Source organism: Notechis scutatus, chromosome 4 (assembly GCF_049901735.1).
Source record: "Notechis scutatus isolate UNSWTSFEM ecotype Mainland chromosome 4, rNotScu1.2, whole genome shotgun sequence".
NCBI classification, from domain to species: Eukaryota; Metazoa; Chordata; class Lepidosauria; order Squamata; family Elapidae; genus Notechis; species Notechis scutatus.
This window is the reverse complement of record NC_142012.1, coordinates 65,655,591-65,682,099: the sequence shown is the minus strand read 5'-3', so window position 1 is coordinate 65,682,099 and position 26,509 is coordinate 65,655,591. Positions and strand designations below refer to the sequence as shown.

Below are 26,509 nucleotides of genomic sequence, written 5' to 3'. Positions count from 1 at the left end.
CGGATATAAGGCATCTAGTTTATGAGTGTTTTTGTTGCAATCCTTCTTGTTATCTTTCCCTCCTCTCTGGAACGCATTTAGGCATCTTCTTAAATTCAAAACAGAAATGATCAGAACAGAAATTAAATTATTATTCAGTTATCAAACATACTGAAATGCTAAATGTAAATCATTAGAAGTAGGATACTTAGAAAGCTTTTGAAAACTTATTTTGCAGAGGATATCTTGTTTCTCGTTGGTGTCATTTCATCTGAAGAATCATACTGGAGCTGAATCTTATATTGGGGGAGGAACATGCAAGCATACACACACACACACACACACACACACACACGTGCTATTTTATCAGATGGCATTACCAGCTCATTTAGTTTTGGGCTTCAGGCCAAGCCAGATTGGATCAGGGTTAAAACTTGGATGGGAGATCATTTGGGGAATTCCAGGGCTGCGGGCTAAATTTGGAAAATCAAAAAAAATAATCCTAACCAGTGTGGTTGCATAGATATGTCTATGAAGTCATCAGAAGGGGGGAAAAAATCTGCCTCAAAGAACTTGTATTTATACAGAGTATTTTAGGCAGCTTATTTAGCCAGTTATGTGTAATGGTAACGTAACAGTATGCCTTTACATTGTTGGGAGAAATATCCTTCTGGGTTCAGTTCCAAGTGGGGAAAAAGACACTGGAAACATGGAGGCTGTTTAGAAGGTTTAATATCAGGGCCACATGGCTTGGAGCTCCAGAGTGAAAGGGAAGAATGATCAAGAAAAAAAGGACTGAGGTGCTGAGAGTGCCTGGGTTTTATACCCTCTGTTGGGATTTGAATTGGAGTTTATAATCTAATTGGTTGTCAGACTCCCAGAAGGGGCAACTCTGCAGGCTGTCCTGAGTTCCAGGTTTGGTTGAGCCTTGCTGGATGATTTATGCCCTTAAAAGGGCTTTCGGCAATTGCTATAGCTTTACCTGGAGAGTTTTGTTATGTAAAGCAGGGGTCCTCAACCACCGGGCCGCGGACCGGTACCGGTCCATGGAGCACTCTGTACCGGGCCGCAAAGAAAAAATAAAATAAAAAAATGGCGGGTTTCTTCGCCTTCGGTGAATGCTGCTGGGATCGGGGATCAAGGACACAAATGAAAGAAGGGGAGGGAGGAAGCAACCGAAGCCTGTCCTACTCTCTGGCTCAGCGGCTTCGGTTTCCTCCCGCCTCGTTCCTCTCTCAGTCGCTCTCTCGCTCCTCCACCAGCCCAGGAAGAAACTGCTTCAAAGAAGCCGGGGGGTGGTGGCTTTTCCTGTCGCCTTAGCTCCTCCGAAGCGCCCGTTTACCCCCACCTCACCCGCCCGCGCGCGCTTCAATTCAGTGCTCCGTTCTGCCTGCCTGCCTGCCTGGTTGTTTGGGAGAAGCTTCGGCTGAGAATAATAACTATTCGCCTCTTTTTATCAGCCGAAGCTGCTCCGAAACGAAGGCAGGCAGGCAGGCAGGCAGAACGGAGCACTGAATTGAAGCGCGCGCGGGCGGGCGGGGTGGGGGTGGGGGTAAACGGGCGCTTCGGAGGCGCTGCGGTGACAGGAAAAGCCACCACCCCCGGCTTCTTTGAAGCAGTTTCTTCCTGGGCTGGTGGAGCAGCGAGAGAGCGACTGAGAGAGGAACGAGGCAGACACCTGAGGGAGGGAGGGAGACACCTGAGGGATGGGGCTGAGGGAGGCAGGGCCGAGGCGCTCCCTGAACTTGGTGGTTTTCTGGCAGACGTTTTATTACCCGACTAGGTAACAACATCAGGTAATGAAACGTCTGCAAGCAAACCACCAAACTCGGATTCTCCCGGTCCTTGAAAAAGTGTTTGTGCTTGAAACTGGTCCATGGTACAAAAAAGGTTGGGGACCACTGATGTAAAGTATTCTGGCTCAGGCCTTAATGGCCCACCCATTAACAAAGGTGAGGGGTGAGTTTCTGCTTCTGAGTTTCCGTTCTTTTTAGAGGAAATATTCTGCCTTTTTAATATTCCTTAGGATATTTCAGTTTTCTAGGAGAGGGGTGGGTGCTAACTTCCTACAATATGCTTATTACTTATTGCAAAAAAAAAACACCAACATCCAACCCCTAGATTCAGTAATACTTCATTTGATTAGGTTTCTTTATGTTTTATTACAGGTTTATCCTCAGTAGAAGCTTATAATGTGAAGACTGATGAATGGTTTCATGTAGCTCCAATGAACACAAGGAGAAGTAGCGTTGGAGTAGGTGTAATGGGAGGTAAGATTTCTTAGCCTGACTTTTCTCTCTGCATGGTTCAACTTTTAAGACATCTAATCCTAAAGGCCCTGCCTGTTTAAAAGAAAACACATCTTTTAAAGCACATTAAGAATGTTCTGAAGGCAAAGTGGAACTTTATTCTGAATGAAAGGCCCAGAAATTCTGCTTCACTGTTTCTGCTCTACTTTTCCATCCTTCTTTCCAATTCTTTTTTGTGCTGTGGCTCTGACATTATTTGCTTGGCTTATTCTAGAAAGTAAAATGATTCCTTTTATAAAAATGCCTATTTAGATAAAAGGCTTTATTGGGGGGGAAAAACAACTAAAAAGATTTGCTGCTGTGAAATGTGCTAATGATTTACATTATAAATATTCCTTCCTTGTTGAATGAATAGCCTGATTAAGATTTTTCTTTTCATCTATAAAAATATTTGACCCATAAAATAGGGAAGAGGATTTATAGAATGAACAGAATAATAATGTATACTTTAAATCATATCTTTCAAAAGCCATTTAAATAACACAATACTTTGCCTATTTTTTAAAAAATTAATAAATGTTGTACTTGTAATAATAATGGCAACTAAATTATTAATGTAAAAAGAGTACATTTGTCTTTACAACATAAAGAAACATTTACTGCCATTCAAAGATGTAAATGTAAACTAGAAGAAACAAGATTGTTGATACAAAATAGTGCTAATTCTCTAACAACTGAAAATGCCCTGTGTATATTTGAATATTGTTTTTGTATCTTAATGTACAATTATAATAATTATAGAATTGTTTGGCAATAAAGCTTTTTATATTAGTCTATTAAAAAGAAGGGAAAAACAAAATTTGGTCTTTTCTTCTTGAAATTGAAGGAAGGGATAAAAGAAAATTAAAGTCTATATTTTGATTCCAGAAAATTAAAACTGTCTACAGAATTATGAATGATGATTAGAACTGTAAATAGTTTTCACAGTATTCCTGTGCTGTGATACAGAAATACAATTTCATTGCTGCCTTGCCTAGGTATTTTACAAGGGAAATTTAGCTTTTTTAAAAATTAAAATTAACCATACAAATAACCAAATATGTATATTTTAAATATGCTATCTCATGAGTAGATAGATTGTCACCATAGATTTGTGTTTGTATAGCTATGCTATATGTGTACATTTGCACACATATGTCTCCTAAACCTATTTCCAGGTATGTTGTATGCAGTTGGTGGCTATGATGGTGCATCGCGTCAGTGCCTTAGCACAGTGGAATGCTATAACTATAATTCAAATGAGTGGACCTATGTTGCAGGAATGAGTACTCGACGTAGTGGAGCTGGTGAGCAAAGAAATTATGTTTGAGACAGAAAATCTTTCCCTCTTCTCTCTCTCTCTCTCTCTCTCTCCCTCCCTCCCTCCCTCTCTCTCTCTCTCTTCCTCCCTCTTCCTCTCCCCCCCTTACTTCCTCTCTCTTTCTCTTTCTCTGTCTGCTTTTGAATCATTTTTAACTTTTGGCAAGCGCCCTGACAGTCACTGCAGTTTTCACAGCAAAGTTATTTTGGAAGTAGGACTAGAATTCAAAGTGTTCTGGTTTTTAGCCTGATGAATTAACTGCTGCACTAAACTGGCTCTTTAGTAAGTTCTCTCATAGAATGTACCAAAAGGCCTTGAGCAAATTACATTGCAGATGTACATGAGTTGAATACAGTTTAAGTAGCCAAAGCATTGCAATTCAGATGGAGAAATTAGACTTTTGATATGCCTGGTTCTGGCTAAACCCAGGCTAAATTGGACTATTTTAAAGTAACATTCATTTTAAAATAGGTAACACAATTCATTTTATCACCTCTAGATATTAATTGTAGGAGCAGGGTTGTGTTGGTCTATGGTAGCCAGAGAGCAAAGAATTTGGCAGCAACTTTTGAGATTAAGAAATTTAAACCCTAACACAACGGCTGTATTTGCACTTGTGCCAACCAGTCCAAACCACATCAGTTAATTCAAATATATGGCATATTCTATACGTACTTAAGCCTAGAGTATTGTTACAATAAAATCATTTCCTCTCATCAGTTAATATTTTAACTTCCAACGCTTATTACTGAAAGGCTCAAAGTTAGGGGAAGCTGTCGAACAAACAAAAGCCCAAATGCATTTTGTTCCTTGTTTTCAGGTTGTCAGTTCCATGTCTAGCAATGACTTTTTTCAACACAAAAATGTCTTTTTTTCGCCTTTAGCCAATTGTTTAGACATATACTGTTTTTGGGGGGAAGGCTGTGGTGTTGTTGCCAATCTGCAGTTACAGTTCATTCTGCCAGATGCTTTTTTTAAAATTTTCTGCTCTGGGCAGCTAATTTTCTGTTAGCTGTCCAAGTCATGTATTTGGGATAAATATAAATTTAATAAATGCATGCACTGTTCAACTTTTCTTTCTGATGACTGATTTTTTTTTTATTCATTCTCTCCATCCTCTGCCTGAAGATCTAGATAATTCTTGAGGGACAGCCATTCTTCCCTGCTGATTGTTATAATTCCACAAAGATCATTGAAGAAAGAAACCTCTTTAAGATTTTGCTTTTTCAGGATTAGAGACTGAGCCCACCCTGATCCTCTAGAAAACTCTGCACAATTCTTACATCTAACTTTCTAGGTCAAACACCGCTATAATGCTTCAAACTACAAAAATCCCTGCCAAGGGACTCTTCCCTGTTTATCCCCTTTGACACTTTTAAATGTCCTTCTGTCTCCAACCAAAATTTTAGAGATTCCATAGAAGTCGACTTTGGCCATCAGAGTTATGTTGCCTTAACCAGCTAAATGAGACAGATCTCTCCCTTTTTTTTCTGAATGTAGTTTGTGGCACTATAGCATCAGCTTAGGGATAAAGGTCATAGCCCCTGCATTCCAAAGGCTAAAATATGCAGTGCATTTTTCTATTTGAAGGGATAAACTTTGTTTCATCCCAGTTTAAATCCTATATCAATCAAGCATCTTCACTCATCTGGTGACGTTAGCTGTAGCTCACCAAAACGTAAGCCTTTTCATAACATTTCTAAGGTGAGAAGGAGTCACTAGACTCCTGATCCATAATAGGTAATATTATTAAATCTATTTAATATATTTCACATTTAAAAATCACAATCTAACAGCAATTTTTGGATTTTTATATTTAAGATCTTGGAGAAGGGCTTTGTGTCATGTGATCTCTAACTTTTTAACAATTAAAATGTTGATGCAATTCACTCCATTACTCATTAACTTTTTAAAAAAATTGATGGCATTTGAGAAAACCCCTTTTCTCTGATTTCTGAATCTTTTTTATTTTCTCTTTGCAGGTGTTGGGGTTTTAGGTAACTTACTCTATGCAGTTGGAGGACATGATGGCCCTTTAGTTAGAAAAAGTGTTGAAGTTTATGATGCCACAATTAACGTATGGAAACAAGTTGCAGATATGAACATGTGTAGGAGAAATGCAGGTAAATTATTTGAAGTCATAAAGAACTTTTTAATAGTCAATTTGAAAAAGCACTAGTTTTCATGCAATTTTTAAAAATAATCAGCACAATCATAAATAAGGCAAGGGAATATGCTAAGAGTAGTCTTTTATAGGGTGTTGCCAAAGGCATCAAAGTAGAGTTTTGTTTTCTTAATGTTAATTCAGGCAACGTTATAGCAGTTCCCAACAATTTTAAAACTAGAATGCTTTCTACTGTTTCAAGATTAGCACATAAGCAGAACACAGAAAAAAAAGAAAAGAAAATTATGATATAGTTCTACCAAGACTGAATTGGTCATATTTAAATTGCTCATATTTTCTGTTTTGTTTTTAATTTGTCTTAATTGTTAGGTGCTCAGAGTCATGTATGTGAGATGTGACACTAGATAAATTTAATAACTATATGCACACTGTTCAAGTAAACAATGCATATTTGTTTGTTAGGCATTTTCCATTAAAATTACTCCAAGATGCTTACAAACATGAACACAAGCCACTTCTTAAATATATTCAAGGGATAGTTTTAATTTAATTTTCTTTACAAACCAGATTGAAAAACCATACTAAACACTTGCCCAGTGGATAACTTAATTGTTAAATTATATTACCAAAATAGCAATAGCACTTAGACTTATACACTGCTCAAAAAAATAAAGGGAACACTTAAACAACACAATGGAACTCCAAGTCAATCACACTTCTGTCACACTGATAGTTTCTTAACGAAGTTTCTACGAATCTGTAAAATATTAAATAGAGAGAACGTGATAAATGGAAAGACTTAAATAAACAGAACAATGTTAATATTTTTATTCTATATAACAACTCTACCAGCACACACTACACAAACAGGTTTGTGATTGCTAGAACTTAAATTTGCAGATAGGTATGTTTTGAGAGTGGTTTCATCTAGACTCAGCCCATGTAAAAATTCCACAAAGCATGAGATTCATAATTGTCCCCATTCTGAGCATATGGATATGATTTGCATTTTGACTTAAGATCTCATATCAGGTGCCTGTAAAAACACACATGTAGGAGCCAAAAGGTTTTGGAAGAGTAATTGTAATGGATTTTTAGATACAGATGGATTTAATTTGATGATGGCTTCACATGAATCCTTGATACAAGTAATTAGCTGCCTCATGATTCTGAGTTCATTCAGGTTTATTTCAATGTATGTAATCATTTAATAGAATAGAACAGAATAAGGAGAGAGAATTAACAGAAGCTTTTAAAAAACAGAATGTTGAAAAAGCACCAGGTCCAGATGGCTTACCAGCAGAATTTTACAAGACTTTTCAGGAAATACTGCATCTTCACCTATTAGAAGTTATGAACGAAGTTATGTTAAAGAAAAGAATACCCAAAACATGGACAGAAGCATATATTACACTTATACCGAAGGAGGATACAGACCTGCAGCAAGTGAAAAATTATAGACCTATATCCCTACTAAATTCAGACTATAACATTTTTGCTTCAATTTTGGCAGAAAGACTCAAAAGATATTTAAATAACTTTATCCATATTGACCAAAATGGATTCCTGCCAAAGAGAGAAATCAAAGACAATGTGAGAATTATTTTGGATACTCTGGAATATTATGAGGCGCATCCTGAGAAGCAAATGGCTTTGATGTTTTTAGACCCACAAAAAGCCTTTGACAATGTGAGCTGGCAATTTATGTTATTGCAATTGGAACAAATGGTAAAAAAATCATTCAAGCCATTGAAATGATATACAATGAACAAACAGCAAAAGTTATGGTAAATGGAGAACTAACAGAATCTATAGATATAAGAAAAGGGACAAGGCAAGGTTGTCCACTGTCGCCTCTGCTGTTTGTGTTAACATTGGAAGAGTTGAATAGGAACATTAGAGAAGATAAAGAAATAAAAGTAATGAACATCCAAAAGGAAGAGTATAAATTGCAAGCTTTTGCAGATGACCTGGTAGAAGACCCATTGGAAACAGCACCTAAATTAATAGAACAAAATAGAAGAATATGGAAACGTAGCAGGTTTGAAAATAAACAAAGATAAAGATATTAACAAAGAATATGTTAGTAAGACGAAAGAAAGAGTTGTAAGAAGTTTTAGAAATACAGTTCACAAACAAGGTTAAGTATTTAGGGATATACATTACACCAAGATGTAGTACACTGAAGGAGGATAATTACACTGCTCAAAAAAATAAAGGGAACACTTAAACAACACAATGTAACTCCAAGTCAATCACACTTCTGAGAAATCAAACTGTCCACTTAGATAGCAACACTGATTGACAATCAATTTCATATGCTGTTGTGCAAATGGAATAGACAACAGGTGGAAAGCATAGGCAGTTAGCAAGACATCCCCAATAAAGGAGTGGTTCTGCAGACCATTTCTCAGTTCCTATGCTTTCTGGCTGATGGTTTGGTCACTTTTGAATGCTGGCGGTGCTTTTACTCTAGCGGTAGCATGGGGTCTACAACCCACACAAGTGGCTCAGGTAGTGCAGCTCATCCAGGATGGCACATCAATGCGAGCTGTGGCAAGAAAGTTTGCTGTCTGTCAGCATAGTGTCCAGAGCATGGAGGCGCTACCAGGAGACAGGCCAGTACATCAGGAGACGTGGAGGAGGCCGTAGGAGGGCAACAACCCAGCATCAGGAGTGCTACCTCCGCCTTTGTGCAAGGAGGGACAGTAGGAGCACTGCCAGAGCCCTGCAAAATGACCTCCAGCGGGCCACAAATGCGCATGTGGCTGCTCAAATGGTCAGAAATAGACTCCATGAGGGTGGTATGAGGGTCCGACGTCCACAGGTGGGGGTTGTGCTTACAGCCCAACACTGTGCAGGACGTTTGGCATTTGCCAGAGAACACCAAGATTGGCAAATTTGCCACTGGCACCCTGTGCTCTTCACAGATGAAAGCAGGTTCACACTGAGCACATGTGACAGATGTGACAGGGTCTGGAGATGCCGTGGAGAACATTCTGCTGCCTGCAACATTCTCCAGAATGACCGGTTTGGCAGTGGGTCAGTAATGGTGTGGGGTGGCATTTCTTTAGGGGGGGCGCACAGCCCTCCATGTGCTTGCCAGAGGTAGCCTGACTGCCATTAGGTACCGAGATGAGATCCTCAGATCCCTTGTGAGACCATATGCTGGTGCAGTTGGCCCTGGGTTCCTCCTAATGCAAGACAATGCTAGACCTCATGTAAAAATAACAGTATTGTGGGTTGTTTTGTTTTTTGTTTACTAGTAATTAAAAATGGAGTGTGTCAGCAGTTCCTGCAAGACGAAGGCATTGATGCTATGGACTGGCCCGCCCGTTCCCCAGACCTGAATCCAATTGAGCACATCTGGGACATCATGTCTCGCTCCATCCACCAATGCCACGTTGCACCACAGACTGTCCAGGAGTTGGGGGATGCTTTAGTCCAGGTGTGGGAGGAGATCCCTCAGGAGACCATCTGTCACCTCATCAGGAGCATGCCCAGGCGTTGTAGGGAGGTCATACAGGCACGTGGAGGCCACACACACTACTGAGCCTCATTTTGACTTGTTTTAAGGACATTACATCAAAGTTGGATCAGCCTGTAGTGTTTTTTTCCACTTTAATTTTGAATGCAACTCCAAATCCGGACCTCCATGGGTTGCTAAATTTGATTTCCATTGATAATTTTTGTGTCATTTTGTTGTCAGCACATTCAACTATGTAATGAACAAAATATTTCATAAGAATATTTCATTCATTCAGATCTAGGATGTCTTATTTTTGTGTTCCCTTTATTTTTTTGAGCAGTGTATATAACTTCACAGTGCTTTATAGCACTCTCTAAGCGGTTTACAGAGTCAGCATATTGCCCCTAACAATCGGGTCCTCATTTTACCAACCTCAAAAAGATGGAAGGTTGAGCCAGTGAGAATCAAACTGCCGAACTGCTGGCAATTGGCAATCAACAGCAAAAGTAGCCTGCAGTACTGCATTCTAACCACTGTGCCCAGAAGTGGTATTCAGCAGGTTCTGACCAGTTCTGGAGAACCGGTAGTGGAAATTTTGAGTAGTTTGGAGAACCGGCAAATCCCACCTCTGACTGGCCCTGCCCCCATCTCTTCTCTGTCTCCCGAGTCCCAGCTGGGTGGGTCTTCTTTTGTTGCCCTGCACAGGAGAACGGAGCTGGAAAGCAGGTTAGTTGGGTGGGGAGGGAATGGGAATTTTGCAGTAACCTTTCCTTGCCATGCCACACCCACAAAGCCACACCCACAGAACCGGTAGTAAAAAAAATTGAATCCCACCAGTGACTGCCACCAGGGCAAAAAATATAATAAAATAAAAAACTAAACTAAAAATCGTTTAAAATAAAATTTATGGTAAATTAATAACAATTCTCTAAATATATCACATCGTGTTTAATAATAATCTATAAAATCACTCAAATATTTATCTATTATTGTATTATGATTCTGCCAAACAGAAAAATAACAGTATTGTGGGTTGTTTTGTTTTTTGTTTACTAGTAATTTAAAATCAATGCTGCACATTTTCTGAACTCAAATGACTAAAGTGATAGTATTTTTCCAGTTTAATATAATTATCTAGTCACAATTTCCAACTTTGGAATACAGTTCAAAATAATATTCACATATTTAACACATTGTATTAAAATATTCTAAAATAATGAAAAGTTGACAAAACCAAATCATGTGGAAAGTTGACAAAAAAACAAATGATGTGGGGAAAAATTGTATTTCTGACAAAGAAAATCTACAATATTTTAAAATCATTGTTTGAAGTCTCTGACAAAATCTTGTGGAATAATTTATTTGATGAATTAATTTCAAGACCAAAGAAATGAACCTAATACCTTTTACTTCCATCTGTTGATGTTTCATCATTGGATATCTCAGCTTTATCTCACATGTCATAAAGGTCAATTATTTTAACATTAAACATATAAAACTTATGAATACAAAGTTTATTTTATTTGAAAGAGATTAATTAAAAATGATAGCATCTCAGACTCTCTTGAGGCAGTTCTCTGGTCCTATTGAGTTTGAGTTTAGTAAAGATGGTTGAGTTTATTACATTGCCACTCTTCTGTATTAGGCAAAGAAAATTCCATCTGAAGTTGTTGGAATTCCTTAATATAATTGGTTTGAAGTAATTATTCCAGACTCAGCCTATTCTTTCTAATGGGCTATTGGATATCACCTATTTCTACAGTAGAATTCTTTCAAGAAATCCAATCGGTGTCACAGTAAGACTCAAATATATCTAGCTGCTTTCAAACTAGGAAATGAAGGACACTTTGCTATATGTTTACCCAAGATCCTAACAGAAAAAAAACATTCTAATGAAGTCTATAACTTCAATTCTGAATTTGCATAAATATAGATTATAATATAAACTTCCTATTTGTCAGTCAAAATGTCATGCCGTCCATCTCTCCAAAGGTGATTGTAGACATTGAATAAAATGCAGTATAAAATATTAGAACTGTAAATGAGGATCTGAAATTTAAAATTCAGTTAAAATCAAACCAAGATAATCTTTCATTAAAATATTATCAATAGTTCAATAGTTTATCAATCTGAATAAAATATCTACTTGAAATTAATATGAGAATGCTGTTAAATATCAATCAGTTGGAGAAAGGGAATAGTAATCATTTTAGCAATGTTAATCTTTCCACATGAACCTAATGGAATTTTAACCCATTTGAGCCTGGTCATTTATGGCTCTTGTGAGAAATCTGAATTAATTTGTTCAATGATCCATTTGTTTGTGTGGTTCTTGACTGCCTGTTCCTTTACTGTTTTTGGTTCATCTTAAAAGGCAGAAGCTATCTCTTATTTCAGTTCTTTACTTTCAATTCTAAAGCTGGGCACTTGTACCTGTTGTCATAATTTGGTCTTTGTATTTATTTTTAGTCTCATGTTTATATTTGCACCTTGATTTTTATTACTAAATCTTCCAGAACCTTTGTATTTTTGGTTATCAAAGAAGTGTCAGCACAGCAGAGATTATTATTTGGCAAGCACAATTGATGCCCCTTTCTTCCTTTTTTTATTTCCCTCTGGGTTTGTTTTCTTTCCCATCATTGTTCTTTTGTGCTGTTTTTGCGCTGTAAACTGTAAGCCACCCTGAGGTGCTGGGAATGAGGTGGAATATAAACTTAAAAATTACTGTCGTTGTAGTAGTTGTTTTTTGTTCCTCCAATTTTTCTTCTAAAACTAACCTACGGTAGTAAATATTGCCTGGCTAGTGAGTAACCAAGTGATGTTTTATTTCTTTTTCATATTAGGGGTGTCTGCTGTGAATGGACTGTTGTACGTGATTGGAGGAGATGATGGCTCTTGTAACTTGGCCACAGTGGAATATTATAACCCAATGACAGATAAATGGACAGTTGTATCATCATGTATGAGTACAGGAAGAAGTTATGCAGGTATTGAAAAATAAATTTGGAAAATACTGTTCCCTTCTAGAAGAAAAAATGGTATATTTTCCAGCTTAGGAATTGCTTTATCATCATCATAATCATTGCCACTATTTTGAGCATCTGGGGAATGGAAGGAAGTATAGCAACGACATTAGCAGAATAGACAGGATCTTTTACTTTTTAAATGGAAGTCATACCAGTTGTAGCATATGGTGCAAAATAAATTAATAATTGTGGAATCAATGATGTTGTGGTCAGGCAAGGAGAGAGGTAAATGTCAAAATGCATATTGTGATATCACAATGCATAATTTATCATTTTGACACCACCAGATTTTGTGGATAAGTCTGTGGATTTGGATAGCTTATACTTTTTCAGGTTTAGTGTATTTATATAATTTTCAGCAAGATGGTACTCATGACAAGTATTACATGCATAATGAAGCATTTGTGAATAAATCTTCTCCAACATTATTTAGGAATGTTCCATACAAGGAATTGATCTCTTGCATCTCTCTTTTCTAGGTGTGACTGTTATAGACAAACCATTGTGAATTGGTGCAGATATTTTTCCCTCTTGATTATGCACTTAAAAGCAAGCTTTAACAAGTAGCGTTGAAGTGATGAAGCATCCAAGCACTTCTCAACTTGTAGCTGTGCACTGAGACATGTTGGAAACTGCAATTAAGGTTTAAAATGAAGATTATTCCAGGTTGAAGCAAAGTATAGCATTATTCCATAGTAGGCTACATCTACTGGAGATGTCCAAAACTGTATGGACCTTATTTGCTGAATTTCTAGACAAAACTCATTTTCTTAAGAGCCAATCATGTCTCCCATGTGATTGACTATAGATTGTTTTTCCTAGTAGAACATAAAGTAATGTGTTCTGGTGAAAGTAAAAAAAAAAGTAAAGGTTTTGGGGTTTAAAATGTCCATGAATAGTAGGTTTTATGTCTGCATTACTTTTTCTCATTCATTTTTGGTTACATTACAAATGTTTGCCTAGTTATAAATTTTATTCATATTTGTTAGGGACTTACTGATATTATTTATAACTGGCATGTATTCCAAAATGTGCCAGTACTACATTGTAAAACAGAGGTATATATTTTGATATTTATTAATGCCATGAAACTGATACCACACAAAACTCAATTAAAAAGTGTTTTAACTTATATTGATGATTCGTATTCAGCAAGTTCCCTTTCTAAAGTTTTGATGTATTTAATTGTAATTGGGCATGGTAATTATGGAATAAAATGAATGTATGAGGTTATTTTACTTGCATGGCATTTAAAACTCTTCCTGTGTAACGATTTTAAAAGTTTGTGTAAGTATTTAAAACTGTAAGCTGCTATTAATTACTGTATTATATGCGAACATATTTGTACAAGAAATATATGAAACTTCTGGATGTGTTAAATTTGACCCAAAGTATTGTCATTTTGATCTGTTTTCTTTAATAAAAATTTACATACTTGTTTTTCTCAAGTTTGGTGTTGCTTTTTTCTTTCTTTTCTTTTAGTATATATATATATATGTGTGTGTGTGTGTGTTTTCTTAAGTTTCCGCAGGTACTTACATTTATGGTATTCAGCTTTGTTCGGGTATTTTCCCACGTCATTATAGTTGTGCTTTTAAAGTTGTAGCAACGTTTTGGCAGAATCTCATTTGTCTGACGAACACAATACAGAAGCCTGATGATGGCAGATGAGATTCTGCCAAAACGTTGCTACAACTTTAAAGGCACAACTATAATGACATGGGAAAATACCCGAACAAAGCTGAATACCATATATATGTGTTTGTGTGTGTGTGTGTGTGTTGTGACTGGGAGGTTTGAGCCTGCTGTGCACTTTGAGTCTGATGTGTCAGAAGACACAGGCTCGAGTGATGAGGAGGGTTTGGCATTGGAATTTCAACCTGCTTTAATGAGAGATGCAGACGTGAGCCAGGAGGATGAGGAAGTGTCGGAATCACCTTCCTCTCCGGAACCTTCCACATCCATTATGCCTCAGGTGTCAGCAGCTGATCCACAGAACGTGCCAGAGTCTTTGAGTGATGATCAAAATGACGAATGTTGGGTTGATGCAAGGACTAGACGTAGGCTGAGACGTCAAGCACAATTTGAAAGGAAACGTCAAGTCAGAGACTAATTAGAGAGACTGACACGCCCCTTCAAGGAAAATACGGAGGCGTGTTAGCTAACGATCCTTGTTCGGGTCAAACTTCGTTAATTACGTTCGTAGTCTGGGAGAAGCCTTCTGTTCTGATTTATTGTGTGGCTCCTTATCTGAGTTTGAAGACAGCTTCTGGGAAAGCTGCCAACGACAACTACAAAGGAAAGTTAACTCTGTTATTCCTGATTTTGTCTGTTCGTGTTTATTCCTTTGGGACATTTGGACTCTCACCTTGTGGCTACAGGTGAGACAGAATATATATATATATGTGTGTGTGTGTGTGTGTGTATCTTTGGTTATTCGGGTTTTCTCCCGCATAAAATTGGAAGTATCTAGGCGACGTTTCGATGAAGTCTCATTCATCATCTTCAGGCTTGTGTCTTCAGCTTTGTGCTTCTCAGAGTAATGTGAGCTTGCAGCTGCTTCTTCCTTTTAACTGCTAGTGGGGGTGTGACTTGATTGGGTGGGGGCTTGGCTGTGTTCTGATTGGGTGAGGGGGTGTTCTCATTGGTTGGGGTTTTTGCTGTGTTCTGATTGGTTGGGTTGGCTCTGTTCTGATTGGCTGGGGGCAGAAAAGCAAAAAAGAACAAAAAGAAATATTAACATACAGGTGAAACAAAAAATTAGAATATCGTGCAAAAGTTCATTTATTTCAGTAATGCAACTTAAAAGGTGAAACTAATACATGAGATAGACTCATTACATGCAAAGCAAGACAGTTCAAGCTGTGATTTGTCATAATTGAGATGATTATGGCTTACAGCTCATAATTCCGTAACATTTTCAGTTTTATTCTTGCTTTTTTCCCTTGCCAAATATACTTCAAGGTGGTTCGATTTAGTTCTTCAAAATATTTTTTCTCTATTTTTATCGGAATTGTTTGGAATAAAAAAAGTAGTTTTGGTAATATATTCATTTTTATAGTGACTATTCTCTCTATCAAAGATAGTTGTAGATTTTTCCATTTCTCCAAATCCAGCTTAATTTGTTGCATTAGTTTTATATAATTATCTTTTATTTGTTGCACATCTTGCTGTTAAATAGATGCCTAAATATTTAATTTTCTTTACTATCTGAAGATCTATTTTCTCAGTCAATTCTTTTTCCTGTTTATCTGTAAGGTTTTTATGTTCTATTATGTTGGTTTTTTCTTCATTTATTTTCAACTCTGCCAATCATCCATATTCTTCAATTTTCCCTATCAATTTAGAATCAGTTTCTAATGGTTCTTCTAATATAAAAACTAAATCATCTGCAAATGCTTGTAATTTATATTTTTCTTTTTTGATCTCCATTCCCTTTATTTCTGGATCTTGTTTAATATTTCTAGTTAAAACTTCTAGTGTTAAATGGATAATGGGATAATGGAGAGCCTTGTCTCGTACCCTTTTTATATAAAATTTTTCTGTCACATCGCCATTCACCATCACTTTAGCTCTCTGGTGTATTTAGATTGCCTTTATATTTATAAATTTTTCGCTAAAGTCCATGCATTTGAATTGTTGCCACATAAATTGCCAATTTCTATTATTAAATGCTTTCTGGACAGCCAAAAAAATGAATGCTACTTGTTTTTCACTATGTACTTCATAATACTCCAATGTGTCTAAAATTATTATGACATTGTTTCTAATTTGCCTCAGGTGAAGACCCATTTTGATCAGAATGTATAAACTCAATCAAAAATCTTTTTAATCTTTCAGCAATTATTGAAGCAAATATTTTATAATCTGCATTTGATAGGGATATTGGCCTGTTATTTCTTTGTGTTAGGTATGAATCTTCTTTTGGAATCAAAGTAATGTTAGCTTCTGTCCACATATCTGGTATCTTGGCTTGTAATTAGACCTCGTTATACACCTCTAACATTAAGAAACTTGTAAAGTCTTTATAAATTTCTGCTGATAAACCATCTGAGCCTGGTGTTTTATTTTTGTTTTTTGATCGTTTCTAGTAAGTCTGCCATTGTTATTCTTTCGTTCAACATATTCTTCACCATTTCCAAAACTTTTGGTAAATTGGCTTTTTCCAAGTATATAATATTATTTTTTCCTCTGGTACTTTTTCATAGTCATATAGCTTCTTATAAAATTCCTTATAAAATATAGCTTCTTATAAAAATTATATTTTTTTCTTTTCTATTTGTTAGTATAGTGTACCTTCCTCATTCTGCAATTTGCTTATCCATTTCTTCTCTTTCTCCTTCAGATTTATCACCTGGCCATCTTCCAGGTTTATTAGCATTTTCAAAAAAAAATGTTTTGCTCTTTATTTGTTGTGCCAGTTCATCTTTCTCCATTATATTTAACTTATGCTTAATCTTCTCCATGAGGTTTTTTTTAAGCGTATTGTGGAAAGGGAACTTCACGAAGACAGTAGTGTCACTCAAACAGGAAAAGCCAAAGGGGAATATCAGGCCAGCCATAAAACAAACTTACATAGGAAAAGGAATCAAACAAAAGGTATTAAAGAATCCCTATAGACAAAAGCCTAAGTAATTAAGAAAACTAGACAAATAAGAAAAGGAAACCCTTACGAACACAGGACATATCAAATAAGCAAAACAAACAGACAAAAGACACAAAATATAAATTACAAAAGGGACAGACAGGAGATTGCCACAGAACAAATATGAAAAACTATCTTAAAGCTAAAAGAGATTACAGAAAACCAATATTACAATCTGGCCACCCTGCGGAGTTTGCCCTCCGGCAGAAATAAAGACAAACAGGATTTGAAACATTAGGCACAAATACAAACACTCACACAAAATCAACTTACAAAGGGAGAAAAGGGCATAAAAAACCAGGGACTTACCATAAGAAGCTAGCTAGCCCAGGAACACAGACTTCTCGCTGTTCTCCGCCTTCCTGAAAAATAAAAAGATCCAGCTTTCAAGCAGTTGTCCGTATCCTTGCGCCGGAGCTCTCCCAGCGGGAAAATCGAATCCTCGAAGGAAAGGCATTTTGACACCTTTCAACGGTATCTTTTGTGGTTCTTTTTGTAGCTCTGTTTCAAATCTTTTATATTCTACCAAAGTCTTTTGATATTGTTTTTTTCTTCGCTATATCTGGTTGTTCTTTCATTGGCAGATAGCTTCGTCTCATCAGCTCATGAAACAATACCAAAAACTGAATATGGAATAGTTAATATAATATACCGATTTATTTCTAGTGCATGATTTGGTACTATGATATTTGAAGCTTTGGACTACACTGAAGCACTGTACTCAAGATAGTGAATGAATTTTGGGAAAGAGGCACTCTTCAATTAAAGGAATAACTGCTTGCTTTTAAAATGGTACAAAGTTTCAGGTTTACATTCTGAGAAGTGTTAAGTAACTAGTCAATCGAAACAGATGGTGATGAAACAAGTAAGCGGTGAGCCTTTACACACCATAAAACTATCCTTGAAAAGATGATACAAGAAGAACTAGTTAGTTGAATAAAACACACTTCAAGTAGGAAAAAGGTTAGAGCTTGGCCAGTAAAGACTCCATAAGCTTATTTGGCTGCATCTGGACTGGAGGAATTGTGTGTCTTCAGTGCCAGTTTTTGCAGCCCAGATTGGGATTTCTAAAAACAATAATTTGGCCTCGGTTTTTTTGTGTGTGTAGAAAAGAAAAACGTTTCTTTTGCTCAGGTAGTTTAAGCTATGCATTTTATTGTATTCAATGTATCTATGTAAGAATAGATAGAATGCTTTATTGGAGAAACAAGGAATTTGTCTTGGTGCAAATGCTCTCAGTGTACACAAAAGGGAAGGTCGCATGACAGGCTTGAAAGGCCGCATTCCTTAACGGCTTCTATCAAATATCACCTTCCTTTAACAAAACAAGACTTAGTAAGGAACCTCTTGAGGTTTCCATGGTAGTCACCCTTTCTACAGCGTCCCGCCTTTATCCTCATGGGTGAAGCGACGCTCACTATAGGCTGTCGCCATAAATCTACCCATCCTCACTCCATTCCTTCCTCCAATAGGAATCCGCGCCCTACCTGTGTGGTCGAGCGAGCGCACCCCTGATCGGGACGACACCCCGCGCTTTAGCCAATCAGACCAAACGCAGCCAGGGGAGCGCCTGTCTTTAGAGCCGGCGCTGAGGATGGATTGGGGTTCTTCTTTCTCCCCTTCCCTCCCCGGAGCTTCGCGGAGAGAGCCGGGATCCTCCAGGTAAGTCACCGAGAGGCAGCATCGCTTTAGCGGGTGTGATTCCGCGGTTTTGCAAAGTAATTAGCGTCTCTCGCCATACGGAGGATGGAAATGCAGGAAAGAGGCACTTTCGAAGTGAATTCATTGCCTTTCAGTATGTTAGCATGTTAAACATCCCCAAAGCATGACAGTTGCCCCCCCCCCCGCACGTTTGTGTTTAACACCCTTTTATTGATGTGTCTCTGTGTGTGTTGCATTTAGCTGCAGTGCATTATCGTTTCTTGCGCTTTACTATTTCTAAATGCATCTCCATCAGAAACAAAACAGCGGAGGGGAGATTTGTTTCGTGCAGATGAGGTGGTCATTGGAAAGTACTTTCCCAGCAGGTGTTAGGATTTACTCGTAATGGTTGCCTGTTGTGGCAAAATAAGGAAACGTCTGAATAAGGTTAACTTGGTCCTGGACTTTTCTCTAAGGCACTCAAGGCAATGTATCCTCCCCCCCCCCTTGATATTTTCACAAATGTCCAGTGCAGGTCAGTGTTAGTGAATGGCTTAAAATTGTTTAGTGGAGATTAAAATCTGTGTTTTCCATTCTTGATCAAATATTCCGATGTTCCTGATCCTGATGTTCTTTTTTTTTTTTTAATTTTATTGATTTTTAAAAACAAACATAAACAAACATAAAGACATAAAACATCTTTTTTGAAAGCAGCTTGATCCAGGGTAACATCTTTTCGTACAGACACAAATTCAGATTCATGCTCATTTTATATACCATTCCATATCTTATTACCATTCTACATTTTCTATATAGCTTCTCCCCTCTTTTAACTTTCTTTATTTTATTTTATTTATTCATCTCAATTCAGATCATTATACTTATATTCTTTGTCTGTCCTGTTTCCAGCTGTCTATTATCTTTTCTCATTAAACAAAATTTCTCCTGTAATCACTGATTGGAGTATGACGCCTTTATATCTTTCCCCTAAATTTATAACACTTAGTATAATACATAACTTCTGATGTTCCTGATCCTGATGTTCTTTTTAAGTAGCAATTAGAATCGCATCACTTCTGGAAAGCAACAGGTAGAATAAGTCAGCTACACCACATTATTTCATGCAAAATGCCTTTACTGGTGGCTATATTAAATACTGAGAGTATTTACACCAAGACAAATTCCTTGTGTGTCCAATCACACTTGGCCAATAAAGAATTCTATTCTGTTCTATTCTATTCTTTTTTTAAAGAATTTTTATTTTTAAAAACACACATACAAAACATAAAACCATCTTCCATTTTATATACATACAGTGTGTCAATTGGTTACAAATCTTTTGTGCTATATAATTAAGAGAGTGAAAAGAAGGGAGAAGTTATATAGAAAATATAGAATGGTAAATAAGATAAGAATGGTATATAAGGTGAGCATGAATTTGATTTAGGTCTGTAAAAAAAGATGTAACCCGGGGCTAAGCCACTTTCCAAAAAGAAGTTTTATGTTTTGTGTTTTGGTTAGTTATGTTTGATTGAGAATTAATAAAACCTTGGAGGAATAAAACTAAAGGGAGAAACAATGAGAAATTTGGAAAATATATGTACAAATGATAATTTGGAATTATGTTGTATAAAAGAATGTCTTATTTGTTTTGTCAAAATCTACAAGTAGTCTTCAGAAAGGAGGTTTTATGTTTCTATGTCTTGTTTTATGTTTTGTATTTTGTGTGTTTATGTTTGATTGAGAATTAATAAAACCTTGATAGAAAGAAATATAATTGAATAAAAGTGAAGGGAGAAATAATGAGAAATTTGGAAAAGATATATATATATGTGCTTAAATGGAAATGTGATAATGTGGAACTATGCTGTATAAAATAATGTTTTATTTGCCTTGTTAAAACCTATAAGTAACTTTTAGAAAGGAGGTTTTATGCTTTTATGTCTTATGTTTTGTTTGTCTTTAAAAAATTAATAAAATTTGTTTAAAAAAAATCTTTTGTGCTATCCTTTTGTAGTAGTTTATATCAGTTTTCACACTGTCAAACTAACATGTGCTAATATATTTATCAGTTATTAATCATCCATGACTAAACTATTTATTCCATCATTTTATATGAGATGTTCCAAATTTTATCTTAAAATTTATGTTATACTTTCAACCAGTGGTTATATATGTCTATATTATGTTTTATATCAATCTATTAAATTTCTATCACAGAATTATCTAGTCTATTATATTACCATGTCTTTTTGTCCAACCATTGATAAAACAAATCCCATATCATATAAAATTATTCATCTTCTTCTTCTCTAATTTCAAATGTCAATTTACTCATTTCAGCACAGTCCATAATTTTCTTAATAACTTCCTCCTGCATAGATATTTTATCATTTTTCCAATTCTTAGCAAATACAATCCTAGCCACTATTAATACATTTACAATCAAATATTTCAACTCTTTGTTGTATATTTCCGGTATAATCCCCAATAAAAAGATATCTGGTTTAAAGTCTATATGTTGTTTTATCATTTTTTCCAACCATGTGTGGATTTTAGTCCAATATTTCTTTGCGTCTGAGCATGTCCACCACATATGGTAATATGAACCAGGTATCTGATGACATTTCCAACATTTATCCGATTTGTTCTTGAACACTCTTGCAAGTCTCGTCGGGGGAAGATGCCACCTGTAAAACATCTTATACAGATTTTCTTTACATGCAGCTGATATAGTCATTTTATAATTTTGAGACCACAATTTTTGCCATTTTTCTAAATCAATCCCATATCCAAAATTTCCCCCCCAAGCAATTATCATTTCTTTAACTTGTTCCTCCTCCAATTTAAATTCTAGTAAGTGTCCATAAAGTTTTTTAATTACCTTTTCATCAGTACCCATCAAAATTTTATCCAAATCAGTCAACTTATCATAAATACCTTCTGTTTTAACATCTTTATCAAATCTGGATTGTATTTGCAAATATGAAAATCAGTTCATTTTTACACCTTGTACACCTTCCAACGCTTGCAAAGATTTAAGTTCACCCTTTTCATTCAATATCTCACCATATCTAGCTGTTTGTACCTTTTTATATATTATTGGATAAGAAAAAGCTTCAATGGTGGATATCCATAATGGAATTTTTAAATAGCATTGTCTTTTTATCCTCTTCCAATTCAAAAACAATGCCTCTCGAATATAATGTCTTCTAAAATACCTCTATTTTAGTTCCCTTATACCAAAGGAAGGCATGCCATCCCAACAGCAAGTCATGCCCTTCTAAGGTCAATAGTCTGTTGTTCCTTAATGTTCTCCATTCCTTTACCCACATCAAATTTGTTGCTTGGTAATACAACTCCCAGTTAGGCAAGGCAAACCTTCCTCTTATTCTTGCATCTTATAACAATTTTAATTTTATTCTTGCTTTTTTGCTCTGCCATATATATTTCAACACAATTCTATTTAAATCTTCAAAAAACTCCCTAGTCGGATTGGAATTGTCTGGAATAAATATAAAATTCTAGGCAATACATTCATCTTAATAGTAAATATTCTCCCAATCAATGATAATTGTAAGTTTCTCCATTTTGTTAAGTCAGTCGCAATCTGCTGTTTGAGTTTAAGATACACTGCTCAAAAAAATAAAGGGAAAACAAAAATAAGACATCCTAGATCTGAATGAATGAAATATTCTTATGAAATATTTTGTTAATTACATAGTTGAATGTGCTGATAACAAAATCACACAAAAATTATCAATTGAAATCAAATTTAGCAACCCATGGAGGTCCGGATTTGGAGTTACACTCAAAATTAAAGTGGAAAAAAACACTACAGGCTGATCCAACTTTGATGTAATGTCCTTAAAACAAGTCAAAATGAGGCTCAGTAGTGTGTGTGTCTTCCAAATGCCTGTATGACCTCCCTACAACGCCTGGGCATGCTCCCGATGAGGTGGTGGATGGTCTCCTGAGGGATCTTCTCCCACACGTGGACTAAAGCATCCCCCAACTCCTGGACAGTCTGGTGCAATGTGGCGTTGGGGGATGGAGCGAGACATGATGTCCCAGATGTGCTCAATTGGATTCAGGTCTGGGGAACGGGCGGGCCAGTCCATAGCATCAGTGCCTTCGTCTTGCAGGAACTGCTGACACACTCCAGCCACATGAGGTCTAGCATTGTCTTGCATTAGGAGGAACCCAGGGCCAACCGCATCAGCATATGGTCTCACAAGTGGTCTGATGATCTTATCTCAGTACCTAATGGCAGTCAGGCTACCTCTGGCGAGCACATGGAGGGCTGTGCGGCCCCCTAAAGAAATGCCACCCCACACCATTACTGACCCACTGCCAAACCGGTCATGCTGGAGGATGTTGCAGGCAGCAGAACGTTCTCCACGGCATCTCCAGACCCTGTCACATCTGTCACATGTGCTCAGTGTGAACCTGCTTTCATCTGTGAAGAGCACAGGGCGCCAGTGGCAAATTTGCCAATCTTGGTGTTCTCTGGCAAATGCCAAACGTCCTGCATGGTGTTGGGCTGTAAGCACAACCCCCACCTGTGGACGTCGGACCCTCATACCACCCTCATGGAGTCTATTTCTGACTGTTTGAGCAGCCACATGCGCATTTGTGGCCTGCTGGGGGTCATTTTGCAGGGCTCTGGCAGTGCTCCTCCTGTCCTTCCTTACACAAAGGCGGAGGTAGCGCTCCTGATGCTGAGTTGTTGCCCTCCTATGGCCTCCTCCACGTCTCCTGATGTACTGGCCTGTCTCCTGATAGCGCCTCCATGCTCTGAACACTATGCTGACAGACACAGCAAACCTTCTTGCCACAGCTCGCATTGATATGCCATCCTGGATGAGCTGCACTACCTGAGCCACTTGTGTGGGTTGTAGACTCCGTCTCATGCTACCACTAGAGTGAAAGCACCGCCAGCATTCAAAAGTGACCAAACCATCAGCCAGAAAGCATAGGAACTGAGAAGTGGTCTGTGGTCACCACCTGCAGAACCACTCCTTTATTGGGGATGTCTTGCTAACTGCCTATGCTTTCCACTGTTGTCTATTCCATTTGCACAACAGCATGTGAAATTGATTGTCAATCAGTGTTGCTATCTAAGTGGACAGTTTGATTTCACAGAAGTGTGATTGACTTGGAGTTCCATTGTGTTGTTTAAGTGTTCCCTTTATTTTTTTGAGCAGTGTAATTATCCTCCTTCAGTGTCCTACATCTTGGTGTAATGTATATCCCTAAATACTTAACCTTGTATGTGACCTGTATTTCTAAAACTTCTTACAACTCTTTCTTTCGTCTTACTAATATATTCTTTGTAATATCTTTGTTTTATCTTTGTTTATTTTCAAACCTGCTATGTTTCCATATTCTTCTATTTTGTTCTATTAATTTAGGTGCTGTTTCCAATGGGTCTTCTAATATAAATACCAGGTCATCTGCAAAAGCTTGCAATTTATACTCTTCCTTTTGGATTTTCATTCCTTTTATTTCTTTATCTTCTCTAATGTTCCTATTCAACTCTTCCAATGTTAACACAAACAGCAGAGGTGACAGTGTTGCCTTGTCTTGTCCCTTTTCTTATATCTATAGATTCTGTTAGTTCTCAATTTACCATAACTTTTGCTGTTTGTTCATTGTATATCATTTCAATGGCTTGAATGAATTTTTTACCATTTGTTCCAATTGCAATAACATAAATTGCCAGCTCACATTGTCAAAGGCTTTTTGTGGATCTAAAAACATCAAAGCCATTTGCTTCTCAGGATGCGCCTCATAATATTCCAGAGTATCCAAAATAATTCTCACATTGTCTTTGATTTGTCTCTTTGGCAGGAATCCATTTTGGTCAATATGGATAAAGTTATTTAAATATCTTTTGAGTCTTTCTGCCAAAATTGAAGCAAAAATTTTATAGTCTGAATTTAGTAGGGATATAGGTCTATAATTTTTCACTTGCTGCAGGTCTATATCCTCCTTCGATATAAGTGTAATATATGCTTATGTCCATGTTTTGGGTATTCTTTTCTTTACCATAACTTCGTTCATAACTTCTAATAGGTGAAGATGCAGTCTTTCCTGAAAAGTCTTGTAAAATTCTGCTGGTAAGCCATCTGGACCTGGTGCTTTTTCAACATTCTGTTTTTTTAAAGCTTCTGTTAATTCTATCATTGTTATATTCCCTTCTAGCATTGTTTCAGTATCTTTAGGTATCTGAGGTAAATTCGCTTTCTGTAAATATTGCTTAACTTTTTCTTCTTGAATATTCTCTTGAAAATACAATTTTCCATAGTAATCTTGTATAATGTTTTTCTTCTCCTCATTTCCATAGCATGTATGTCCTTCATTTATTAGTTGGCTACTCCTTCTTGATTCTCTCTCCTTATTCTGTTCTATTCTATTGAATGATTACATACATTGAAATAAACCTGAATGAACTCAGAATCATGAGGCAGCTAATTACTTGTATCATGGATTCATGTGAAGCTATCATCAAATTAAATCCATCTGTACCAAAAAATCCATTACAATTACTCTTCCAAAACCTTTTGGCTCCTACCTGTGTTTCTTTACAGGCACCTGATATGAGATCTTAGTCAAAATGCAAATCATATCCAGAAAAGGGGACAATTATGAACCTCATGCTTTGTGGAATTTGTACATGGGCTGAGTCTAGATGAAACCACTCTCAAAACATACCTATCTGCAAATTTAAGTTCTAGCAATCACAAATCTGTTTGTGTAGTGTGTGCTGATTGAAGAGTTGTTATATAGAATAAAAATATTAACATTGTTCTGTTTATTTAAGTCTTTCCATTTACGTGTTCTCTCTATTTAATATTTTACAGATTCGTAGAAACTTTGTTAGGAAACTATCAGTGTGATGTGCCAGAACTGAATGATGATGAATAACAATAGTTCTGAGATACTGCATTCCGCCTACCTTGCTGTAGAATACATTGACTCCTTGCTGCCTGAGAATCCACTACAGCAACCCTTTAAAAATGCTTGGACCTATATGCTGGACAATTACACTAAATACCAGATTGCAGTTTGGGGTTCACTTCTAGCTCACGAATTTTTCTTTTTTTTAATATGCTTACCTGGATTTGTATTTCAGTTTATACCTTATATGCAAAAATATAAAATACAACAGGTAAGATGGAACATTTAGCTAAGAATTGTTAATAAAATGTATAAATGTTTACAATCTGCAACTCACTTCATCAGACTAATGTAGGATTTAAATTGAAGTGAGATGGGAGTAAGGAGGGCAAGACCATTGCTTAGGCAAATGTAGTTTATGAGTAAGATAATTACTATTAGATAATTACAGTTAGAATTTGTATGATGTTAAAAACATTGTGTTTGTTGAGATGTTCTGAGATTGCTAAAGCTTTTGAGAGATATATCCATCCGAGTGACTTTGGGCCTGTCACTCTCTCTCAACCCAACCATCTCACAGGTTGTGGAGAGAATAGGAGAAAGGAGTTTAAAGTATGTTTGCTGTCTTGAGCTAATTTTAAAAGGGGTGCTGGTAAAAATAAATAAATGCCATGCAATTTCAGCAACGGCTCATTCTGTAATGGAGTTAAAGTCCTGATTTTCCAAAATGGGCACTTTGAAATATGATAGAATGTCCAAAATGATTGAAATCGTATCATTTTTTTTCTTATTTTGAATTCTGGTGTCAAATGTGTGTTTATTAATTTTTTGTGTGAAGTTTGTTCCATTTGTCCAGGGGGACATTCCTGGTAGATAATGGCATGAATCACATTAGAGAAAGACCATGTGGAGGCACCTCTAATTGTGTGTATGTGTGTGTATTTGTTGTGACTTGTGATGATGATGGAACAAAATAGACATGAGTTTATTGTAGGATCTGGTTCCATATTAGCAGTTTTTTTTACTGATTCTGTTGATTGGAGAATTTGTTTAGGTTGTGTAGCTGTATGCAAGTATGGGCCTGCCAGCCAAGTGCTTGAGATAATGCAGTG

General features: G+C 36.6%; 1 protein-coding gene and 1 long non-coding RNA gene across 3 annotated transcripts in view; both read left to right on the top strand.

Moving 5' to 3' along the window:
- Positions 1-13,656, top strand: part of KLHL2 (kelch like family member 2) — a 53,825-nt gene extending 40,169 nt beyond the window's left edge. For both annotated transcript variants that reach the window (XM_087963643.1, XM_026689230.2), the window contains exons 11-15: positions 2,148-2,249; positions 3,446-3,574; positions 5,571-5,711; positions 12,026-12,169; positions 12,688-13,656. In XM_087963643.1, the coding sequence (XP_087819769.1) occupies positions 2,148-2,249; positions 3,446-3,574; positions 5,571-5,711; positions 12,026-12,169; positions 12,688-12,716 (545 nt within the window). In that variant the 3' untranslated portion in view covers positions 12,717-13,656. The remainder of the gene's footprint in view (positions 1-2,147; positions 2,250-3,445; positions 3,575-5,570; positions 5,712-12,025; positions 12,170-12,687) is intronic.
- A 4,764-nt stretch (positions 13,657-18,420) lies between these two features.
- LOC148130763 (uncharacterized) lies at positions 18,421-25,683 on the top strand. Its single transcript, XR_015749294.1, has 2 exons — positions 18,421-18,515; positions 25,361-25,683. It is a non-coding gene; the product is annotated as an uncharacterized LOC148130763 (long non-coding RNA).
- Positions 25,684-26,509: the final 826 nt, after the last annotated feature.